The following is a 23,888-nucleotide window of genomic DNA, read 5'->3' on the forward strand; positions in this document are numbered from 1 at the left end:
TTTAAAAAGGGGAAAAATGAAGACCCAAGGGAACTACAGGCCAGTCAGTCTCACCTCTGTGCCTGGCCAGGTCATGGAGCAGATTCTCCTGGAAAGTCTGCTAAGGGACACGGAAAATAAAGAGGTGATTGGTGACAGTCAACATGGCTTCACTAAGGGCAAGTCATGCCTGACCAATCTGCTGGCCTTCTACAACAAGGCTGCAGAGATGGTGGATGCTGGCAGAGCAGCTGACATCATCTACCTGGATTTGTGTGAGGTGTTGGACACTGTCCCCCATGACATCCTGGCCTCCAAACTGACAAGGCATAGATTTGACAGATGGACCGCTCGGTGGATAAGAGGTTGGCTGGATGGCTCCACCCAGAGAGTTGTGGTCAATGGCTCAATGTCCAAATGGAGGCAGGTGAGGAGTGGTGTCCCTCAGGGGTCAGTACTGGGACCAGTGCTGTTCAACACCTTTGTTGGAGACATGGACAGTGGGATGGAGTGTCTCCTCAGCGAGTTTGCTGACACAACCAAGCCCTGTGGAGTAGTTGACACACTGGAGGGAAGGGAGGCCATCCAGAGGGACCTTGACAGGCTGGAGAGGTCAGTCAGTGCCAACCTCATGTAGTTCAACAAGGCCAAGTGCAGGGTCCTGCACCTGGGTTGGTGCAACCCCAGGCACAAATCCAGGCTGGGGGGAGAATGGCTGGAGAGCAGCCCTGAGGAGAAGGACTTGGGGTGGGAGGAGATGAGAAGCTCGACATGAGCCACCAGTGAGGGCTGGAGCCTAGAGAGCCAATTGTGTCCTGGGTTGCATCAAAAGAAGTGTGGCCAGCAGGGCCAGGGAGGGGATTCTGCCCCTCTGCTCTGCTCTGGTGAGACCCCATCTGGAGTGCTGTGTCCAGCCCTGGAACCCACAGCACAGGAAGGACATGGAGCTGTTGGAGAGGGGCCAGAGAAGGGCCTCCAAGATGATCAATACCTTGCGCAGCTCTGCTATGAAAGCAGACTGAGAGATTTGGCCTGGAGAGGAGAAGGCTCCAGGGAGACCTTAGAGCACCTTCCAGTGCCTGAAGGGGCTCCAGAAAAGCTGGGGAGGGGATTTTCACAAGAGAGGGCAGTGATAGGAAAAGGGGTGATGGTTTTAAACTGAAAGAGGAGAGATTTTGGTTAGACATCAGGAAGAAATTCTTCACCATGAGGGCAGGAAGGCGCTGGAACAGGTTGCCCGGGGAGTTTGTGGAAGCCCCATCCCTGGAGGTGTTCAAGGCCAGGCTGGATGAGGCTTGTGCAGCCTGGTCTGGTGGGAGGTGTCCCTGCAGAGAGGGAGAGCAGAGAGGTTCTGTGCCTCACAGGAGTTAACCCTACACTTCGGTTCATGAAGCTTGCCAGAATAGAGCCATCTGCAGAGCATGTTCTGCTGAGTGTATAAAGTATGTCAGAGTCGGCCACTTGCATGTTTTCCATCTGCAGCCAATGCAGGAGGCCTTAAAGTTTGAAGCAGAATAATTTTTATAATTGTACCAAGCCCTCTGTAGTATTTGATAGGTGTACAAAGCAGGAAACTCCTCTAGATAATGCATCTGAGAAGACTGATGCACAGGGTTTTCTTTCATCACTACAACAGTTCTGTTTGTTAGGGATGCATCCATCCCTCTTCTAATTAAAGAACATTCCCCCCCACCCTGTTTCACTTACAAGTTTGTGTTTTTTTCCTGTTACGATACTTCCCTTTCAGCGGCAAAACTGAAGTACCTGTTTCGTTTACTTCCATTTGTTGGAGATTACGTGTTCCCTTGCAGGCATGTGGCCTCATTCCTGATGATAAATACATGCTTATTGGGAATCAGAGTTTCCCTGCCAGGGCTCAGTATTCTCAACACACTGAAAAACGATTCAAGATTCCAGCACTTCAATAGGTAGAAGGCAACACGGAAAAGAAGTGTAAGATACTTTCCCCCAGCCAGAAGAGCTAATGACACCACTTCTTAGAACTGCATAGGTACTAATGGAGGCTCAGTGTTGCATGCCAGGGTAGCCCCTTACCCAACTGAATCAGCATGACCTGAGGCTTACTAACCTCTGCAGCACTAACATACAAGCACAAAATTGTCTCCCTAAAAAAAAAAAGCAGCAGCAGCAAGGATTTGAGTGTTTTTTTAAGATTCAGTCCATACTTTACCTTCAGATTATTTCCTTTAAGGCAAAGTATTTTCCCTTTCTAAGTGTACCCTCAAGGACAGTAATGTGTGTCTCAGCAACTAAGGTGGCCTGTGCTTTCTAACTGATCTGTAGGGTTTATTGTTGGTCCTCTCATGGAAGTGTGAGCATGTGTGATCTACATCATGCTGCAGTAGAAGCAAGTATTTTTCTGGTCTTCCACATGCAGTGGGTGCTGGCTGTGGCCCTGGCTACTCAAGGCAACAAGGCAATGCCTAAACATCAGTAGTCTGACCACTTGGCTGCTGACAATGTGGTTTTTTAGCATTGTGTCAATTAAACTTACTTAAGAGATAATACTAAACAGTGATGAAAACAGTACTTGTTGGGTTGCCCAATAAAAGCTTGCAGCTTGGTGCAACAGAATTTGTGCTGAGAAACTTCTCAGGTAAAGCTAGTTGCCTTGACATAATTCAAACTCAGAAAGACACACATTTAGACCAGAAAGTAAACCTGAATTGTGGGCCAGGTCAGAGAGGAAGAGGTTGCTACATTTGAATTTCTCTTAAACTTATTTGTTCAGTTGTTTGCAAAGCTGGGCTGTTTTGTCATCTCTCTTTACTAAATGGTCTGTTTTCAGTTCTAAATTTAGTTCTGCAGCGCCCTGCCTTGGGGGGAGCACTGGAGGCATGAGGTGAGCTCAGTGTAGACTTTGGCCAGCGCAGGGAGCAGTGTGTGTGTAGAGAGGCCCATAAGCCTCACTCACAGCAGTTGGCACAGCCTCCCTTGCAGCAAACAAGCCCTCAGCAGCTGAGGTGTCTGATGCTGCTGCAAGGTCCTGCTCTCCCAGAGGGGGCACAGCAGAACTCCTCAGAGAAGTAAGAACAGTGGGTGCTGCTGAAGCTGCCACCAGAACCTCTCCCTGAAGGCAGCTGGGCTGGGATTGCACTTGCAGCCCCTCTTCACAGACTAGCTAAAAAGGACCTCCAGAGCCAGGTGACAGAGAGCTTGTAGCTTTTGTTGTGTTTGCCTGGCTGCTGCTGTAAGAATTATCTGAAATAGTCACAAAGTCTAAAAGAGAGAACAGACAGGGTAGCTATTAAAAATAAGTTGTGCCTTTTCTAAAAAAACCAGATGTGATGCAGTGCATATGCTGGATGGGGAAAAGATACTAAAATTATACTAATTCAGCCCAAACACAGAATGGCTGCAAGTTGCCCAATTTTATTCTGCTTTTTCCACCTCCCTCCCTTGTCTGACTTAAACCATGAAGCAAATGGCCCTTCAGCCTTTATCACTGTACAGAATGGGACTGCAGCAGTGTCCAGACACCCAGGCTGAGCTCATGGCTCTGTTATTTCAGTACAGGTGCGTTGTTATAAAACCAGACCTTCTCTGTGGATTTTTGTGGCTACCAAAACCTATTGCAGAAACTAGAGAAAGGAGAGTTTAGAGAGCACTGAAGAGTAGAAATGAGGGCTTCAGGGTGCTCTGGTTGGTTGAGTAAAGAGAGTCCTGTTAGCAAAATGATGAAGGCAGATGTGAGCTCCTGTGCCTGTCCTCCAAACCACCTGGGGGTGAACTGAACTCACCTCTCTTGCTGTCTGGTGGGGCTCATTTGCTGGGGCCTTGCAACATCCAGACCAGGACTTGCTGCTACCTGACCAAGTCAGAGCATGGGTGGAGCTTTTTCATATCCAGCTGGGCCTATCTAGTACAGATGTGCCCCAAGGGAAATAGATGGTGACTGATTAAATGCAGCTAAAAAAGCTCATGCTGCCAAAGATTCTCCTGGAACCCCTTTTATGCAGAGGCCTGGAAACACCAGAGACTCCTGTGTGACCAGGTCACAAGACATTTTAGATAAATAACACTGAACTGATTGTACACGAGCTATTTTTTGCAAAATGAAATCTGTTTCAGAAAACTGGGACTTCACTTGCTGCTTGTTTCTTGGCAGCAGAACACTAACGCCTGTGATGTGCTGCCACTCATTTCTGGCAAGCACTAAGTATGTGGTTTATAATCTGCACTCATACATAATCAGTTTCAAGTTGTTTCTATAGATGCTGAATGTAAAATATTTGGATCAAACAGATTGTATTATCTTACATAACTTATTCAATTCCATATATTCAATGCCACATTTCTCCCTTTTTTTTTTTTTTCTTTCCTTCTTCCCCACTTGTATCAGTTGATCCTGTGATTGGGAGCTTCTTATAGCTATGGATTGTACTTTGGAACAGAGCTTCTAAACATAGAGGAAGCCCATCAGTGGAACAAACAGCTAGTGGGTGGCACTCAGGCAGAGTTCCATATGCATTCTCTCTCATTTTCTTTGCCCTAAGGAAAGCTTTCATGCATCCTGCAATGTATTTTCCTTCCATCTCCCCACCCCTGCTGGTTTCCTCTTTGTCATCTATATTTGTTATAGTGTTCTATATATTCTGGCCCAAATTTTGTCCCTACTTAGTTTTTTCTTGTCCTTTCCTAGCAAAATTTTTCATGGGTTTCACTGGAACTTTGCTTGCATAAGAGTTAGGAACTTCCAGATCTGATTCTTACAGTAAAGTTTCTCCACCTTGTTTTCACCACTCATACTCATTTCACTGGGAATATCTCCTTTCATGTTACACACCAGCTTCTGCAATCTTACTATCAGAGTTAAGTCAGCATCTCCCAGTCAGGGATGGATTTCTTTAAAGGCCCATGAGGAACCATGGCACAGCCTTATCCTCCTGTTGAATGTAAGTGAACTGTGACCTGTGTAAGTGGGATGTCTTGTAAAAGATCACACAGAAAGGTAGTGACAGCCAAGAGTGAAAAAAAAAAACCACAACTCCTTAATCCTAGTCTCTTTCTGTGGACATAAGACTTGTCTTCCAAATGCTGCATTTTCCTATTGGTATTTATTTTTTAACGGAGTTTTTAATTATTGCAATTCTGTCCTGCCACATTAAATACCTGCATATTAACCTGGAATATAGAAATAGAAATGCTGTTTTAGGGGATTTCTTTTTTTAATTGCAGTGTGATTGTAAGTGAAGTTGGTTCAACTGAGCAAAATAGACTTAATAGAACAGAATTTCCACTGGGTTATTTAATGCTGAGGCTCTGTCACTTTTTTTGCAGTATCTTCTCTGTCTGAAACATATTACTTGATTCTAGCTCTAACTCGCTGAGGCATGTTGTGTTATTTAGGTCTAAAATATCTGTTACCACAGTGCTGCTACTGCTGTGAATAGAAAATCTGCCTCTGCATGGTATCTCAGCTAAATGCTGAATTGTACAGATTTTAATTTCAGATCTCCTTTATGACAAATACTAATTTTTCCATCAATAAACTAACCCCTTTCTGCAGTTCAAGTCATGCTAACAGTCTTTTACCTTTTTGTTTTCAGAGAGGAAATCAAGAAAGGTCTTAAGGATTTGGAGGAGGTGAAACCAGCAGGCGACACATATATACATGAAGGATTAAAGCAGGTAGGTCTTAGGAATCTTCTTGCAATCAAAATGTCCTCTGTTCTCACCCCTTTGATAACAAAACCAACCTGCAATGTAAACTGATTTATTTTATGCCTCACTCTGTTATGCTCAAATCTTTTTGGTTTCCTAAGTTGTCCCAAGATTAATCAGCTACTGTGCAGATCCCAAGCAGAAGATTAGCCATGACAGAAAATTGCCATATGGAATTGCTTTGACTTGATCCTTCACAGTAGAGAGCAATTCTTTGTTGTGAATTTAACAGTTAACACAGCATACCAATTACATGGTATATAGTCACACACAGCCTGGTAGGGCTGCAAGTCTAACAGTGCTTTCTAGAGCATGTGCTTATGGAGAGTTTACTGCACAGATCAGCATCCTCAAGACAAATGGTCTTAATTTTCTACTGTCTATGTGACTGAGTTCCTAACTGCTTATATTTTCTGGAGATGTGTAGTTAAAAGGTGCTTAGCAATTTTGCTGAAATACTCAGGTGCTAAAGGGAAGGATCTAAGTTTTCACTGTTATGGGTAGAAACTCAGTTTCTTCCTTTATGACTATGGAGCCAAGATTATAATTGTGATCTGCAGACTGAAAAGCAAACAGAAGTTTGTTGCTGTTTAAAAAGAATTAGTTTTAAGCCATTCTTTTTATATCTTGGAACCTACTGACTGGCATTTGCAATCTCGGGGATACCAAAGAAAACTTTGTGGTGGATCTAAAGAGAAGTGAGCTTCACAGCTCAGAGTGTATCTGTCCTGAAAGAATTGTTTCCAAGGATTGATCCAAGGTAGTGACCCCAGCACTTCAGAGCTGGGCTCAGTGCTGACTGGAAAGTACTGATTAATTATTTCCTAGTTAGCAGTAGGATTGTTGTGAGATGGGTTTGAGGAGGAGGCTGTTTCAGATGCTATATTTGCTTTGAAGATGCATCTTGGTTAAAGGTTCAGGTGTGATGCTAAGCTGGATAACGATTTTTGTTTCCAGGCCAACGTGCAGATTGCGAAGCAAGGAGCCTCAAGGTTTTCTAGTATCATCATTGCATTGACAGATGGCAAGCTAGATGGTCAGATTCCCTTGTATGCAGAGAAAGAGGTAAGCACTAGGTGAAAATGTATGTTGTATTCTGAAGAGTTTGGGTGTTGCCTGTTGAAGGAAAACATGCTTATTCCTCTCTTCTATTCTGGGCCAGGCAAAGAAATCCAGAGATCTGGGAGCTAGAGTTTACTGCGTTGGTGTCCTTGATTTTGTACAAGAACAGGTAAGAATGTTAATATTTTAGATTACTAGGCAGCACCTTGTCACAGGGTTTACACAGTGTTAAGTAATATGGAAATTAATTTTACTTACAGGAAATCAGGAAGCAGACACTCAGATGCATGTGTAGATGTAAATAGAACATGTGAGTGTCACCTTCATTGCTGAGAAGACCATTTGGAAATACCCTTGCTAACTGGTAGCTGCCAGCAGGAAAGGATGCAGGCAAAACCCCTTTATTAGGCCACAGGTTGCATGAACAGAGTAGCTGTAGACAAGCTTCAAGCAGCATGTGTAACAGCCTCAGGGTAAGAAAAGAAATGGAGGAGGATCCATGTCCTTAATGAACTGAAAGCTCCTCTGGAGTTGCCATGTCCTAGTGAAGGCTGTAGCTCCTCCTCTATCATGGAAGCAGCTTAAATGGAGAAGTACACAAAAGCATCTTTACTGTATTAGGTGCATAGAAAGGCTTTTTAACAGAAGGGAGAGCAAACAGGGAAGGTAGTTCTGGAAAGAGTTAGGAAATCACTGCCAGGATACAGGCCCTAAAAGGTTTCTTTAGTGTGGTGGTTTGACACGGTGGCTAGCTGCTCTACCACTTTGTTAGCTGCAGTAACTTGCATTAACTCATTCTCATTAAGAAAAGTCATGGTTAGCTGTGAGGGAACTGAAAATTTTCTTTCTCTTTGCACAGTTGGTGGGAGTTGCTTTTAGACATCCGTTTACATTTTAAGGGTGAAAAGCAGTGTGACAAATATAGTTTGCCAAATGATTCATGTGTTTGCATGCATTTTCTCTCCAAAGCTTGAAAAAATTGCTGACACAAAAGAGCAAGTCTTCCCTGTCACTGGAGGATTCCAGGCACTTAAGGGGATAATCAATTCTGTGAGTATCAGGCAATAAGCTTAACATTTCCTCAAGATTACAGCATACTCTCCACTCCCACTTACTTTTCCAGGCAGAATTGGTTCCTAAATCAGTAATTGCAATATATTATGGGCTCTCCTTCTTATTGTAGAGATGCAGTTCTGTAAATGAACATTGCTTGCCACTCTCCTGTGGAGTTTGAAGACTCCAAACAAGTGTGGCAAGTTTGAGGGGGATGTATTGAGGAATGGCTGCTATAGGTTTAGTCTGAAAAAATGGAGACTCTTACTCCAGGGGAGTTGAGAACAACTGGTTAAAATCATTAGGCATGAGTGCAATGTAGGCATTGCCCAAGTCTTTGCATACAGAGAAGCATTCTAAATATATACTTGACTTTAACCACTTGTTTTCCCAGTAAGTGATAAGACTTTCTCATGCCATGAGGAACTCCCATTAGTGACATGAGGCCATTCAACAGATTTCTCTGATTTGCAAGAGTGGATCAAAGCAAGGGATTGTGATCAGCAGCTGACAGTATTTTAGTGGTGTGTTTTAGGCAAGGTTAACACAGTACTGCTGCTGCTTGTAGGCACACTGTGGGAAAAAGCTTACTGTTAGAAGTCAACTCAAAACCAAGAGTGAAATCCTTTTGCTATAGTTCATTTCCCTTTCCTCTTTTTTTTTTTTTTTTTTTTTTAAATAAAGGATACTACTCACATACAGGATATTACACAGTCATGGTTTTACCACCTCCTTTGAATAGTGTGGTTTTTTTGTGGAAGTTAATGTCATAATGAAGCAACTTTTTTTCCTTCTTGTTGTTTAAAATAAATGTCATTTCAGAATCTTCCTTGCACATTCTAAAGAGATATAATCAACCTTTTTGTGTGGTGACATTTCTGAAAAGATAGTACAGCCTGGGTGGTGCTGTTTATGAAATTCTCATTCTATGCCATTTTCAAGACTTGTAAGAATCAGTGATTTTGCTGTGCAAAGTGGTGCAACATTGAAGCCACTTTGTAGCTGAATGTTAACCCCAGTTGATTATGCTAAGTTTCCAAGGATTCTGCTTTTCAAAATATGTATGCCAAGACAGAGCCAGATAAAGGACTAAAGGCACTTGTGTTTGGAGTTTCCCCTCCAACAGGGGTCACTGACCTGCAGCTTGGACCTTTCCAAGGAGTCAGGTGTCTCCATTCTTCTTGCTTTTCAAAGATGCAGTAGGAGTCTGGTCACTTGAGATTTCTAAAGTGCTCATCTTGAGGTTTCTGTAATTCAAACACTCAGGAATTTGGCATAACCTGTAAGTTGTCCCATTATCCCCCATCCTCAGTCAAGGGCAGCCTCTGGCTAGCAGAGTTATCTGTCTCTTTTATACGTCCTAGGAGTTTTCAAGCACCTTCACTTCTTTGTGGACAAAGCAAGGGAAGCTTTTTGGCTAAGACTTGGCAGATAGCATTTGCACAAGCCGTAGTCCAGCTTCTGGCACTTGTGAAAAACCTTAGTGTAAAAACCCCAGAACTGTGCATATCATTGCTTGTAGAGCAAGAAAAGATGCACATAATGGCAGCACTTTGTTGTAAGATAACAGCCTAACACTGGCAGGGACTGTGTTACAGCTTAAACACATTGTCTGCTCCTTTAAACTGTGACTAAACTCCTGAATTGTTTAGATTTTATTTAATGGACTGCAGCTAGAATAGACATTTTGACACTTGGCTTACTGCGTATTTCTGTCCACAAACTGACCCTTATCTTGTAGCTGTTGGAAAATATTTTGCTGATTAAAAAAAAGAATATGAGAAGGCCTTTTTTATGGGAAAAGTATCAACTGACTTTAGCCTTACCTGCATCAGTCTCATTTGTTAGGATACAGGATCAAATAAAACAAGTGAGTGCTAGTGATTGAATGGCTCCTGAGAGCTTTTAGAGGTCTGAACCTTGTTTACAACTTTCTGAAAAGCACTCAATCTAAAGTGGAGTATCATGTATCTGTCAAGGCATTTGAAACTCTCCTCTTCTCTAGTAAGCACATTGCATGTACTTGTTGGAAGCTGGGGGAGAATGATACTCTGCCAGCATCCCTGTTTTATGACAGAATATGGATGGAAGTATGTATAGATAGGGTTTTTTGGTTTGTTTGCTGGTTTGGGGTTGGGCTTTTTTTGTGTTTTTCTTGAAGTGCACGTGTGGTGGCTGTATTAACCTGATTTTTTGGTATGCTGTACTTATAACTCAATTTTCTTTGAAGGGGTTTTGGCTGATTGTGACAATTCATTCTCTTTGCATTAAAATTGATAAGCAGATCTAATTGAACATGAAATAGTCACAGTTTTCCCTTTAATTCACAATTACAAGTCCATTTCAGTTTGCAAGTCAGCTAGAGAATACCATCTCAAAGAGATACTGTCATAAGAGGGAAAGCTAATTTCAAAACAGATGAAAATGAAATACCCATGTTACAAACACGTAGAAATGTTGCTCAAAGTGTTGTGTCAAAGGTGCAGTTGTGAAACACTTCATAAACATTGTTGAACACTTCTTGTTTAGGAAAAATATGCTGTTTACAGAAATGGCAGCGACCCAGCAATTAAAACCCTCAAGCAAAACTACAACACAGAGCTGTTCAGTAGGAATAACTGAAGGAGCTGCTTGAAACATCTACTGCATTTGTCTCTACTGGACTCAGCTGTGACATTTTTTGGCTGCTACGTTGCTATACTTGTAGCAGATTCCAGGAGAGCTAAGCAGTTAATCTTTGTTGTTGGAAAAAGAAGTGATGAGCTTTACCGTAGAGTGTCTATTAGTACCTGCTTCTGCCACTGTTTGAAGTCTAAGCAATTATTCCAATTTATTTTCTTTGGACAGACACACAAAATATGCTTAATCATGGCCAGGGCTTAACATTCTAGACAGTGGAGATGAGCATTTAGAGAAAACCTAGCTCAGATGCTGAAAAGCTTGCACTGTGTTTTGACCCCCCTAGTTCAGATAAAATCTCAGTGAACTGAATAAGGATTTAAGCACCACCTCACTGTGTTGTGTTTCTGTTGAATAATACCAATTTATGATTCAAAACTCTGAGCAGACTTCTCTGAAGAGGTGACTGTTTTGTTAAGTTTCCAGCTCTTCTGTCATTGCTAATATCTAACTTTACAAAGTAGTAACTAAACAGCATTGTCAGGGTAAATAAATCTTAGCAGAAGTCTAGAGCTTAACAGAAAAATGCTGAAGGCAAGTTATTAAGCTATCAGGAACAGTTTAGTGATGTAGTTTGGCTGATAATTACATGGAGCATGACCTCATGAGCAACCCATAGCAGTGTAAACTGGAGAGGTTTGGGAGTGCACAATTTATATCACCATGTGACAGTTTAGCACTGTATAAGGAAATGAAACCCATTCTTCTTTCCCTTCCTATATATGATTTATGTCAATTATATTTTTTTTTTACTATTTTGATCAAGAAACATTTGGGAATTTACCATTTAACATCTCTTCAGACAAGGGTGCTGAGCTGTAAGCAAGCCAACTTGAAGAGTGCCTTACCTGCATCTGCCAGATACAGTCCTGAACCAGTGCTTTCATCAAGAGAAACTGAAGATTCTGTGTTTATTGAGTAGCTCAGTCAAACTCTCAGTTTGCCATGGGGATCAGTTTCTGTAAGATGACTTAAGACTGTGTGGCTAACAGCTTGGAGAGAGTTGGGTGGTGTATCTCAGGCATCAGGTCAACTCTTCTCTGTCATGCAAAACACAGTATTGGACTCCTTGTCAAGGAGAGGGGCAGAAGATGTTTTCAGTCATAGAAACAGGGAATGTTGGAACACTGCTTGCTCCAACTGTTTGATTGCTTACGAAATGGAGAAATAATGAGATCAGCAAGTAAATGAAGGAGCTGGGAGCCAAGATGCTGCTACCACTTGAGTCAAACATGCAGAGTCTTTAGACAGGACAATACATCTCATAAGGCTGAAGTTTCTGTAATGTTCACATAATTCTCTGCTGTAAATCAGTATGGTGTTTTATTTCCAGTTTTCCCTGCCATTTTTTCATATTTTGCTGACTTTTGTGGCACGTTTCTGTGCACACAGTTTGCACAGCTCAGCAAATCTGAATTGCTTTTACGTGCCACATTCTGAAAAATAAAAACCAGTGAAAGATCCCTGCTTCCCCTTTCACCTAAGCGAACTCAAGTCCTGCTGATTTGTGAGTGAAAGTTGTCTGGTTGTCTCTCCAGGCAGAATTGGACAAGGCTCGTGCCTTTAAAAGTTACATTAATGGAACTCACTTAGTGACATCATTAAAGTGTGTGACAGTTCTAAGCAGACTTAAATGCATTTTTATACTAAACTGAGTTGGCAGCACTTAGGAAGTTAAAATACCTTGTACTTAAACTCTACAAAAACTTTTCGGATAAGACTACAGGAACTGATAAATGCAGAACTTCAGAGGAAGCAGTCAGTTTAAAAAAAGTTCAGTCTAGAATTATTTTATCTTTAATTGCTACAAAACTTCTTAAGAATTCTCCCTGAGAAGGATTAGCAATAGAATTGTCAAGCCTTCTTTTTGCTCGTTCATTTTAGGAAGGAAAACCACCCTTAATCATACTGGACAAAAAATCCCCAACAAATATTGATCAAGACTTAAACTGAGCAGTTGCATCACTTAGAATATTTTAAATTGAAGTTAAATTGTCTTCAAGTTGGCCAAGCCCCTCAGGGAAAAGCCCTAACCCTTAGCATAAAGTTGTTTGTGCAGTATAAGCAGGTAGCACTGTAAAAATCTTACTGCCTAATTGTAAAAATTCCTTCCAGTAAATCTCCAGTCACTTCTCATCTTGAATGTGGTGACAGTCATCGTCACTACATTTGTATCCCAACACCTAAGCAGAAGAAGGGGCCAAAGAGGCTTCAGAAGACTTGGTGAAAAGCAGACCTGTACCTCTGTGCCTCACAGTCTTCAAAAAGTCAACAGGGAGAGAGGTAAATGACCCGTGTTGGTCAATGAATTGGTGCTAGAGGAGGGTAAAGAAGGAAGTCTAGTCTGTTATGTAGAGGTAGGCAAGAGCTGTTTCATGTGAAGGATAATTGTGGCCTTTAGGTTTGTAAAACTTACTGCAGTGATTTCACAAAAAGGTGCTCCAGCCTCTCTCTGTGAATCTGAGGCCTTCTGCACTAGATGTACTATCAGCAGCATGATCTGAGCAGGCTGTTGGCACTGGGGTGGTTGTGAATTAGTACTAACTCCTACGAGTCGATCAGCATCTCCCACCATTTCCTGCTCTAAAGCAACAATGCAGGGTGGCAGAGTTCATACGTATGGAAAGGGTGACACTTAACAACTGCAGCAGTTAGGGCTCCAGGGTTAGTCACTCTGGTAAATGCACAGAGGCTCTCAGGTGAATGTTCACTGTGCCTCTCTGCCAAAATCACTTGTGTCTTAGTGACCAAGTTGCAAGCAACTTAGCTATTGAGTAGCAATCACAGACTATGTTACTTCGAAGCAGTCTGTACTTCTGCCCTGAGCCTGCTCAGCTTGCTCAAGCTGAAATTCCTCCCTGGTCTACCTTGCTTAGAACATGCTGAGTCTGCTCCCCCCTTTTTCCTGAAATGATGGCCCTCAGCTGCAGATGAGGGGAGGAGGGTCAGCCAACCGACTGCATACTGTTAAGATTTTCCAAGAGCAAAATCAGCTTAAACAGTTCATAATCAATTATGCATCAACTTAATTGGATCATTTCCTGTAGGAAGAAAATATGCTCAGTTTATGCACTGGGAATCCAGGAAGCAAACTATTAAACATTTAAGGAGCTGGGGGGAGGAGAAATGCAACAAGTTATCATTAAAATAATTATTCTGATTAAATCAGTCATCTTCTTTAATCCCCTTGGATGGCCTAATATTCAAGCTGCAGTGGATGCAAGGTTTGGAAGGAACGTTGTGCTGTGTTTTCCATGTGATTGAGACTGAATAGATAGTTTTGGGAATTACTACATGTAGTTGTTAAAAGGAATCAATGGCCTGGAATAGAATGCTCTCTGCTCTACCCTTCGCTGCTGTGCAGCCCTTAATTTGACATTATCTGACATATTACAAACCATATAATGTTTTCCTGGAGAACAGAGAGCTTGATAAGCCAGCAACATAACTGACATGGTTCCAGTTTGTGTGAGCATGCATGTGCCTTGTGATGTGAATTTGACTTGTCAGCTATCCCTGCATGGCTATCACTCTGTTACATAAGGGATGCTGCAAAACTTAAAATGAAGCACATGCAAGTCCAAATGAAATCTAGTGTTTCCTTAGTGATAGGTTTCTTTGAGCCAGATTTTCCTTACTAATTAAAAAAAAATAAATAGCCTAAATAACTTTTTTTTTCCCCTTTTATGGAAAGTAACAGTTTGTCTTTGATTCTTATTACTTGATAAGTAATGGTTTTAGGGTTGTTTTTAGTAATTTGGGGGTAAAGGTTTTGATGCTGTTAAAATACATATCTCTTAGGACCCACAGTTTTGTCATCTACGTTTACTCAGTGATTGCAAATGAGGTAGTGCTTAGATATTGTATAATTAGAATATTCTTACTAACCTGACACTGCACCAAGCTTCTCTCTGATGGTTATTTTATGCAAGACCATATGTCTCAGGGATTTTTTTCATTTAGATAGGGAAGAGGATAGCAACCTTCCCCCCAGCCCCTTTACCCTTGCTCTTTGTCTAAGGCTTTGCTGAGCAGTGTCAGGAAGCAGGCTGGAATTGGCAGCCAGTTGTAGTTAAGAGCACAGATGTTTGGCAGCAGATAGATGTAGATCCCATTAGCTATTAGCTGCTATAGTTCCTTTGCTGTGACTTTGTTGGAAAGAAGCTTCAAAATGGTATTTACTATGAAAGAATTTGTTTCATTCCAAGTTACCTTTTTAATACTTTTTTTTCCACTAAATTCCAATTATAACAGCATGAAACTTGTGACACTATCTGAAAGAATGGAAGATTTCCCTTTGGAAACAAAAAATTAGCTTCAAGCAGTTTAAGCATTAGTTGCTGTATGGAAAAACTGGCCTGTCTAGAGCCTAAAGTGTGCTGTGAAGGCAATTCTGACTCAAAGATCCTGGGTATGGTTAAGATTAGTCCAGTGTAAGCACCAAGATCAAGGGCTCTACTTATGTTCATTTCCTCTTGTAACCTACTCTGGGTCTTTATCTTTAAGGCCTAACTCTACCACAGTATAAGGGGGCTTAATTCATATGCAGAGTAAAAACCCAACAACTTATGAATGGGACAGAAATGTAATGATACCAGCATAAGTTTTTCACCACCCTGATTTTACACATGTTCACTTTTACAAACAGTAAGGTTCAATAAATACAGAACGAAAAATACTGATCTATAGACAGTCACCATTTCATTTTCTAGAACAAAAGTAGCAAATAAGTGCATGACACCAATTAAATACCTCCTGTTTTATTTCCATTTCCTTTTTACTGCCTCAGCAATAGAGGAAAAAAGTTTTAAGTTACAGGGAAAAAAAAAAAGGACCAAATCTACCAGTAGTACTTAAAAATGACTCATAGAAAAATAAAAACACATGGAAACGTGGGTTAAGCCCAGGCCTAGTTCAGCCAGGCCGAGCAAATGAAGCGAAATAATTTTAGGAACTAAACTAAGCACCTACATGAACTCAGTTTTGATAGGTCCTACTTGACTCACTCCAGCCAGACAGGCTGCCTGCCCCATGTAGCTCAAAATGACAGAAACAAACACGGGTACAACACTGTTTTCATGACACATCCTTCTGAGTTTCACAGCTCTAAGATGGGAAAAGGGTCAAGAAGGTATCAACTTCCTATAGAAAGAATTAAAGAGCATTGTTCCACAGGCTCAGACTGCTTCACACAGCTCAAACCCAGTTTCTAAAACTCACTTAAAAACACTGTGCCCTCAAGCAGCTATACTCCTGTCTATCCCTTCAATTGCTGCTCCCCAGGCCAGTGGTACAGGTGTTTGGCATTCCCTGAGCAGCAGCACCCTGTGGGAGCCCAAAAGGTTTGCAATCCCTAACCAGGAGACAGCCATGGAGCCTGAGTAGTGCAGCTGACCATCAAAAAAGACTTTGCCTCTGTGCACACAGATCAGTAATACTAAAGGTAGTTTAAAATGTTCTTGCATGGCAAGGGCCATCTCAGACACTCTTTTGTGAGTTAGCTTATTCTGGGATAGGCTTTCAATGAGGTGAACAAAGAGGGGCATGTCTGGAATTGAACTATAGGGAATAAAGGTGCTTGGAAATCCTTAGTTGTTCAAAATTATTAGCATACCAAGTCTGATCAAAATGTGTCAAAGGTCTCTCTTCCTCCAGCAGTTCACAATTACACGAATCTTTTTACTGGGAAACAAGTACCTTACACATCCCTGTATAATCTTCTAGTTTCAGAACAGTAGACTTAAAAATTCTTACGGTGGTTCAACAGAGAATCCAGCTGTGCTGAGGACCTGCCCCAAATTCTGAACTCAGCATATAGTTCTGGGGAGGAACAGATGCCATGTGAGTTATGATTTATGGTGCTGACTGCTGCCAAAAACTTTTGAACTGCAAACTGAGGCTAAGCAAAATCGAATGGTGCTATGAAATAAATTGACATTTAGCATATTTTGTTAATTGTCAATGTGCAGTTGGGTTGCTCATGGCTTGTTACTAGTGCATTGTTCTCACCATTTCTTGGAACATGAAATTCATTAAAGTGCTAGAAGGGCAGGTTGTTGTCTTAGCCTGCGTGTAACACTGTACCACATGGTACAGCTCTGTTCCACAGTATGTTCTGAGTGTTTGGTAGTCAAAATACTTAAAAAGCTGCAGGAACCATACTACTTCAATATTTAAATTCTGGTAGCTTTTAAGAGGCTGTAACAAGGGTGAAAAGTGAGTTAAAGCAGAGCTGGCAGTCTGTGCCAAGTTAAAGAGGTACTGGAAGGTGCAGAAGGCATGTTTTCCATGGGAAGAAATGTTTGCATAATACAGGGGCAAGATCTGTGACAAGGCAAAATTTAAAATCAGTGGTGGAGTTTGCAAAGACTATAAGCCTTATACCAGCTAGTTTATTTGGCTGCCTTTTCACAATTTATAGCAGGGACATCTGCCTTTCCTGTGCTAATGTAATTATTTGCGTAGGTGTATTGTTTCTGCAGCTTAAATCTAACAAAACATCATTCTGTTTTTCAATTCAGACACCTACAGGTCAGAAACTGACAATGTTTCTGTAAAACATCTCTCATTGAATTTAATGTTTTATTAATGACAAAATGCTAAACAACTTATTTAGGAAGTGGGCTGTGAAGTTATGTGAGCCTTTGGGAACCTTCTAGAGGGAAGAAATCCATGCCACTGATAAAGATTGCTGTGTATTTTAAGTACTGAATAGCAATCCAGTTGTTTAGGGAAAAAAAATCACTAGTGAAAAGTGTTGACAAACTGAGAAGTTGATAAAGTTAAGAAAAATTTACATGTGCACTTGTTCATGCCTGAGGAAGATTAAGTTACATGTAATACAAAACTGTCTGGGGCTTGTAAGCCTCTGAAAGAGCTTGAAAGATGGAGGCAGGTGAGAATCAGACAAGGTAGGACTTAAAGACAAAATGTGAATGCCAGTTTGCATCAGTTTGAGAGCTAAACAGTTCCAGTTCTGATCACTGCATGCTTCACTGCTGTGAGGGGATAGAAAGTGTTGTGACAGTAAGGGCTGAAAACACAGAAACTCCTCTAAAGGACAGAGCTTCTGAGAGCTGCATGCATGCCAGATTCTACAGGGCTGTTGTGGGAGGGAGCTGAATCTAATTTTCTGTATGGGACATCAAAAGCTTGATCCAGCAAGGAACATCTTTAACTGTAAGCCAGGATCTCATCCCACTGCATTGAACAGAATATTAATATGCTTAAAGTTGCACATGAACGTAAGGAATGCAATAACTGCCTCCCAGACAGAATTGGGCAGCCCAGAAGCTGGTTTTCAAGTGACCCTTTCTGAAAAGGAAAGATTCCTCAGCCAAACAGAAATCCCAGTGTATGGCAGCAAGTTTACATCGTGGGTGAATTTCCTTTTGAGCACCCATGGTATATCCTGGATACATTTATTTGGGTAACTTCTGCTCTCTGAAGTATTCTGAAATGATTAACTTGCATTACAGAGAAATGCTATGGAAACTGTACAGTACCCATTCACTTAATAGCCATCAAACTGCAATTTCAGTAAAAGCCTCAGAAGCTCCTCTGCCTTCAGCCAGCCCCCAGAAGCTGTGCCAGGCAGTGTTGTGAGCACCCAGCACAAGCTGTGTCCATGCTGCTTGTTACTGAGGTAGCTGTTGGACTAACTATTCAAAGACAACACTGCAACAGCTTTTTTTCAATTCCAGGTGCTTGGTGGCTGCTGTTGCAGTGTGGCAGGGAGGTAACAAGTGCTGTGTATAGAGGAGCTACAGAATAGGGCTTCCTCAGCAGTCTGTTGTGTTGTGGTAGAAAAAGTGGATGTGCCAGGCCTGAATTTCATGTCTCATTTTCTTAAAGTACAGGAGAGTGACTACCTTGAAGAACAGAGCTCTTCTGCCTTTGCTTTTTGCAGCAGCCCCACATGCTTCCCAATGAGCATGAAAATGGCAAGCCCAGAGCTGTGCATGTGATGGGACCCTCTCCACTGTGATTAGCCTTGATGTGTTCCAGGTGTAAGCAGTTCCACAGAGCACAGTTCGGGCTCAAACCTGAAGGAACCACTCTGTAGTTCCTCCACAGTTCTCCATTTCTGAAGCTATAAACCAACAGGATACAGGCCAACAGGTTTTGATTCTCTTTTGCACTTTCTTTCGGGGGGGAAATGTTTCATTCTGGACAGCTAGTGTTCAGGGAGGTGGCTAGAGGGAAAGCCTTTGCAAGGCTGGGAAAAGAGAGCCCTATATTTGGTGAGGATCTCTGGAAATGAAATGGATTACATCAACTTTCTGAATCTGTGCTTGCATGCTGTTAAACTGAGGCAATTTATAGTCTTATTTGAATTTATTTTATGTCAGCAGTGTTTAACTACCCTATCCAAGGATGGCCTTATATAGTAATTATTTCTGCTTTTCTTGTGGGCAGTGGGTTTCTAAATAATTAATTTGCAATGCCAGTTGATCCTCTTTGATTATCCTGAACTGGTAAAAGGGAGCATAGTGCAGATTTTTCTTTTTAGTTCCTTTCTATCTCAATAACTTTGCAGCACAGGTTTCCACAGCAAAAAGCTAAGTTAATTTTAAATTTTTAGACGGGGGTGTGGGGGAGAAGAGAGGTGAAATTATATGCATGCTTTGGTTTAATGTGCTTCTGTAAGGCACAGCTGAGCTCTGTTAAAAGCTGTTACTGTTGAGACTGGTCATATCCCTCCTGGTGGGCTGCAGAAGTGACAAGGATACTAGGCTGGAGCTATGGATGAGAGCTCCCAGGCACTGTGCATGAGCCCAGTGCTCACCCCTTTAAGCCACACAGTACAGCCCCAACGTCTTGAAAAGGGGCACTTAGGCCATCAACATGCACTTCAGAAAATCCCTCATTAGCTGTTGCTGAAAGAACATTCCATAGGGGTACCATATATTCCAAAGGGTGAAACAGGAACAGCCCTGATCTGGAGATATTAAACAATGAGCAGGGATCATAAGGGAAAATGGGTAAGATTCCTTCACATGATTTCTCCTCAAGAAGAAAGGAGCTTTTTATTGGAGTGCCCTGTGCAAGCTTGGAAGAAACAGTTTGCATGGAAAGAGGAAAAAATATTGGCTAGAAAAGAGTGTGAGTTAGAGCCAGGAAAGAGTAAACAAAGGCCACAAGTTTCTGTGTGTCCTTTTAAGATGTGAAAGTACTTTTCCCTTCTCCCACAAGTGAAAGAAGAGGCCATTGCTGCCTTGGCAAGATTTTCAGGTGTTCAGTTGATTGCTAACTGCATTACTATAGCCTTGTGAGCCAGACCATCCAAACTGGTTGTGCTTTGTACAGTTAATGGGGTTTGACCCTTTGCAAGAACACTCAGATTTTTCCTTAATTCATGGGAAATTTGGTTCTGCATGTTGTTTCACTGTTGCTTAGGGGGAGTGATGAGAAGAACCCAGAAAGTAAAAGATTGAGCCAAGACCTATGTATATGCTTTTAGGTTGATTCTACCTGATTCCAGCAGAGCCTTTACAAAGTTTTTTATTTCTGCTTCTTAAGGTTTCTTGATGATTGTTGTTGAAGGGAAGGATTTTCAGGGACAAGACATTTTTTAAAGCATAGACTATTGGGCAGCTTTTTGAAGGATGGAAAAGAACTAGTTAAACTTAGAAAACATTATGTATGTAATGAATGTTTTGTTGGGTGCAAATTACAGTCTTAGGCCACCAGCCTTGCAAAGAGACTGCAGATCTCTGAACAGTGCAGCCTTCTCAAGCCAAATGAAGAACAGGAATTATTAAAAGATTAGTGTCAAAGCAATTGTTTGTTTCTAAGAACAGTATTAACCCCCAATATTTTCCTGCTTTATGTATAAACATGAATTCAATGCTGCCATACAGGAAGTCAGTGTATCCTGAGCCTTATATTGAAATTCACTTTTGTTCATGAACTGGGATTATTGAATCTACATCACATTTTGTCTCAGTTGTGGTTGTCCCCCCACTAGTTTATTCTGAAATCCAAAGTGAGTTAAGCATGTCCAAATAGTTCTTCTCCTGTTTTATATTGCATCTAGAAAGAGTTAGAAAAATCACTATCAGATACAGTGCAATTACAGAAATACTACTTTCCAGGAAAAGACAGGTTGTGTCTGTCAGGCTTCCCCTCTCCCCAGTTCATAATGTGGCCCTACCTCATCAGACAGTGGGCATGTAGGGACAAGAGTTGGAAAGTTTCTCCCTGTGCTACTCAAAAAAAAAAAATCTTCAGTGGGCTTTGATACTGCTAACTGCTAGATCTGTACTTTGTATTAAAGCAAGTCTAGTCCCTGACTTAAATTGGACTATACATGTGACTATACATCTTCAGAGGAAAATACTCGACAGGTTTTTATAGTAAAGGAATAAAATGCTGCATTCTTTCTGTATTTTATTTTGCACAGAATATTCCCTCCCCCCTCCTTCTGCAAATCAACTAAGTAACACTTCCTTTCTCTGCACTGAAGTAGAAATCAAAAAGCTAAGTCCTTTTTTGGAAGTGAGATGAAATCTGCAGCTAATATAAACTAGTCAACTTGCACCAAACTCCAGGCTACGTTTTTTCCAAGGATCTCTAGTGCTGTGTTGCATCCAAATGTCTGTGCCTGCTAGGTCTCTAATTTTTTGAGTGCTCCTTAATGTTTATAAATGTGGGTTTGAAGCACTGAAAAGGTAATTTGAGCACAACAGTTTGCAGGGAGTCGGGTGATGCTGAAAATGTTCAGTGCAACTGGTTATTCTTTTTCTTGGAGCTTGACATCCTTTTTGATTATGTACAGTGACAAATATTGTTTCTGCTGGGTCTGGATAAGTAACAAAACCCACCAGCAACTAGAGTAAAAAAAAAAAAGTATTTAAAGGAAGGAAAAAGGAGCTAAGAATAAGAGAGCATTACATTTACTGCTCAGGAGGAGGCACATTTTTGGCAAATAGGGGTAGAGAGGGGACAAACACAGAACTTTGTACTATGCAGGTGATTAAACAAGGACCTAACTTGATTCCACAGACTATTACATATGAATGCCTACTAGAAATGTATCACTTAGTACAGGGGAAGGCTTATGATGACATTGCAAAAATCTTCTGAGACTAAAATTAAAAACCATTGGGGAAAATCACACATTAGTGTATGAAGGAAGAAGGAAGTTAGGCTGTGGCTTGTGTTTAATTCTACATACAAGCTTCAAGAGGCTCATTTCCCTGGAGTTAGCAGAAATCCTGTTACCTGCTTAGAAGAGGGGGATTAACACTTTCGAAATAGATATCACAGCTCCTTCCTGGACAACAGTAACCAGTAAGAGATGGGCCCTGCTGTGGGACTGAGATCCAGGCGGTGGGAGGAGAGCATGGTCTCACCACTAGATTCCAGCAACACCTGTAGTCACACAAGCTTGACCTGTTTCTTCTGAGATGCACCATTTTCAAATGGAAAATAAAATGGTCTGTAGTGATCTACACCTGGGTGCTATTTATGCCTCTGCTTTAGTGACTATACATAACTTGATCACTCTGTGTACTTGTAAATGGTAAAATGTGACTTGGCTGAAAATGAGGATAGTGTCTGAGACCTTTATAAGTACCAGCTGGTCAAAGGGGTCTAGTTCCTCCTTTCTCTTACAGCCCATTACTTTTATTTGCAAGTCACCTGTAGGAGAATTGGTGTGTCCCAGCCTTCTGAAAGAATATTCCCTGACTGGTTAGAGAATCAGAGCAGTACAGCAGTGAAAAAAAATCCATCTGACAGAAGGCAGCACAGTCAAAAACACCTTGCTCTACTTTACAGAGGGCAGTATGCCAGCACTTGGAATAACGTGCAGTTGGCTTCATCCACAGATTGTTGGAAGACTGCTTTTGACTGGGTTAGATTTCTGGATCAGGCTTCTTGTCACTAATTTCTGGCTTAAACGTTAGGATTTAGGTTCATGGAAAATTATGTTAGGAATCTGGACAGAAATTTAAAGACCAGAATCAGACATTATTTTTTGAAGACTGTCCTGCATGTAACCAATCCAGGTCTCATGAACTTTCAGGAGACTTGACTGCAGGTGTGCAGAAGTTTTACATGCTCAAGGCAACATCCTACTAAGCCAGACTTGTGCAAATCAAACCTGTAGCTGTGCATGTGTATCTTCTAGGCACAAGCATTTGTTTTAAAGAGTGTTTCTCACTGAAATAGGACTCTGAAACCTATTGATGACCAGTTTCCTCTTTTGCAATAGGTTTTGAAGCAATCATGCACTGAGATTTTATATTTGGAGCCATCAAGTGTCTGTGTGGGAGGTAAGTTTTTATAAATTTAAAAATAATATTCAATTATTGTATGAACTATGATTTCCTGATTTTACTCAGAGGAAAACCCCACAGATTTCTAGAATAAAACATCTCTATCTCAAAAAATCTCCAGAGAATTGAAGAAAGATCTGATCCTTCTCTGTTGAGTAATTTTTTTCTCCTTCTGAGGAGCTCTTCCAGGGCCTCCTTTAATAATTTAGGTAATGCATGTAAAAGTTGGAGATGCATTTAGCTGCCCCTCTCCCATTAGTCATGCTCTGCACTTGCCCTGGTAGTCAAAGCAATGATATTTAGTCTGTGACACTCACCTACTGTGTTACCTATGGTCACTCAGTTACCTGCTGGGAATGCTGATAGTGTACTGTCCCAGTTTAGTGGTCAGGGCAAACCACAAACTGGAGCACAGAATTGCCCTCTATTACCCCTCCCATCCACGCTCCCAAGGGAAGGTGGTAAAAGGAATAAGGGAGAGAGACTTCAAGGTTGGGAATTGAAACTGGAACAAGTTTACTCTTAACACAGAAAAGGGAGTAACACGAAGGGTGAAAACAGATATATCAACTTATATACGGATATACACAAAACTGATCTTGATGGTGGCAGGAATAGGTGGGTGAGAGCCCCTTGTGGCAAGGCTGCCTCAGGAGGGGGTCCACAGCTCCTCACAGCATCCAGTACAGTTGGATTCTGGAGAGCACATGGCGAGTTGAAGAGCCTCTGAGCAGCACCAGCAGCAAGGAAGAAAGGTGCAGGAAAAAAGAGGCTGAGCTTCCAGTTCTCCTGGATTTTATACAGTGTGGGAGGGAATACTGACCCCTCTCTGTTCCAGCCCTCCCAGGGTCCTAAAGACCCTCTCTCTTGGTACTCTTTTATTTGTCACCAATCTGCCAGGTCCACTCAAACCATCACATGCATGCTCATATAAATTCATGACAGTATTTCTAGTGCCCTGCCTCAGATCTGTGAAGCAGTGAAGCATTTGACTGCATTTTTGTGTAACAAGTGGTTTGAGACCCATCAAAATAAGGCAGTTGCAAAATCTCCTTGTATTGATATTTTTGTAAAAACATGGATCATCTCAATGAAATCAGTGGCCCTGGTAAACCAAGTTTTCACTCCTCTGCACAGTTCACAAAT

The 23,888-nt window shown here is 41.5% G+C and overlaps 1 protein-coding gene across 1 annotated transcript in view; it reads left to right on the forward strand.

The window, feature by feature from the left end:
• The window catches only part of ANTXR2 (ANTXR cell adhesion molecule 2), a 117,221-nt gene that overhangs the window by 7,411 nt on the left and 85,922 nt on the right, over positions 1-23,888 (forward strand). The window contains exons 4-8 of the mRNA XM_051619199.1: positions 5,550-5,631; positions 6,622-6,729; positions 6,827-6,895; positions 7,696-7,776; positions 22,679-22,739. Of these exons, the coding sequence (XP_051475159.1) occupies positions 5,550-5,631; positions 6,622-6,729; positions 6,827-6,895; positions 7,696-7,776; positions 22,679-22,739 (401 nt within the window). The remainder of the gene's footprint in view (positions 1-5,549; positions 5,632-6,621; positions 6,730-6,826; positions 6,896-7,695; positions 7,777-22,678; positions 22,740-23,888) is intronic.

The sequence above is a fragment of the Apus apus genome, chromosome 4 (genome assembly GCF_020740795.1).
Source record: "Apus apus isolate bApuApu2 chromosome 4, bApuApu2.pri.cur, whole genome shotgun sequence".
Taxonomy (NCBI): domain Eukaryota; kingdom Metazoa; phylum Chordata; class Aves; order Apodiformes; family Apodidae; genus Apus; species Apus apus.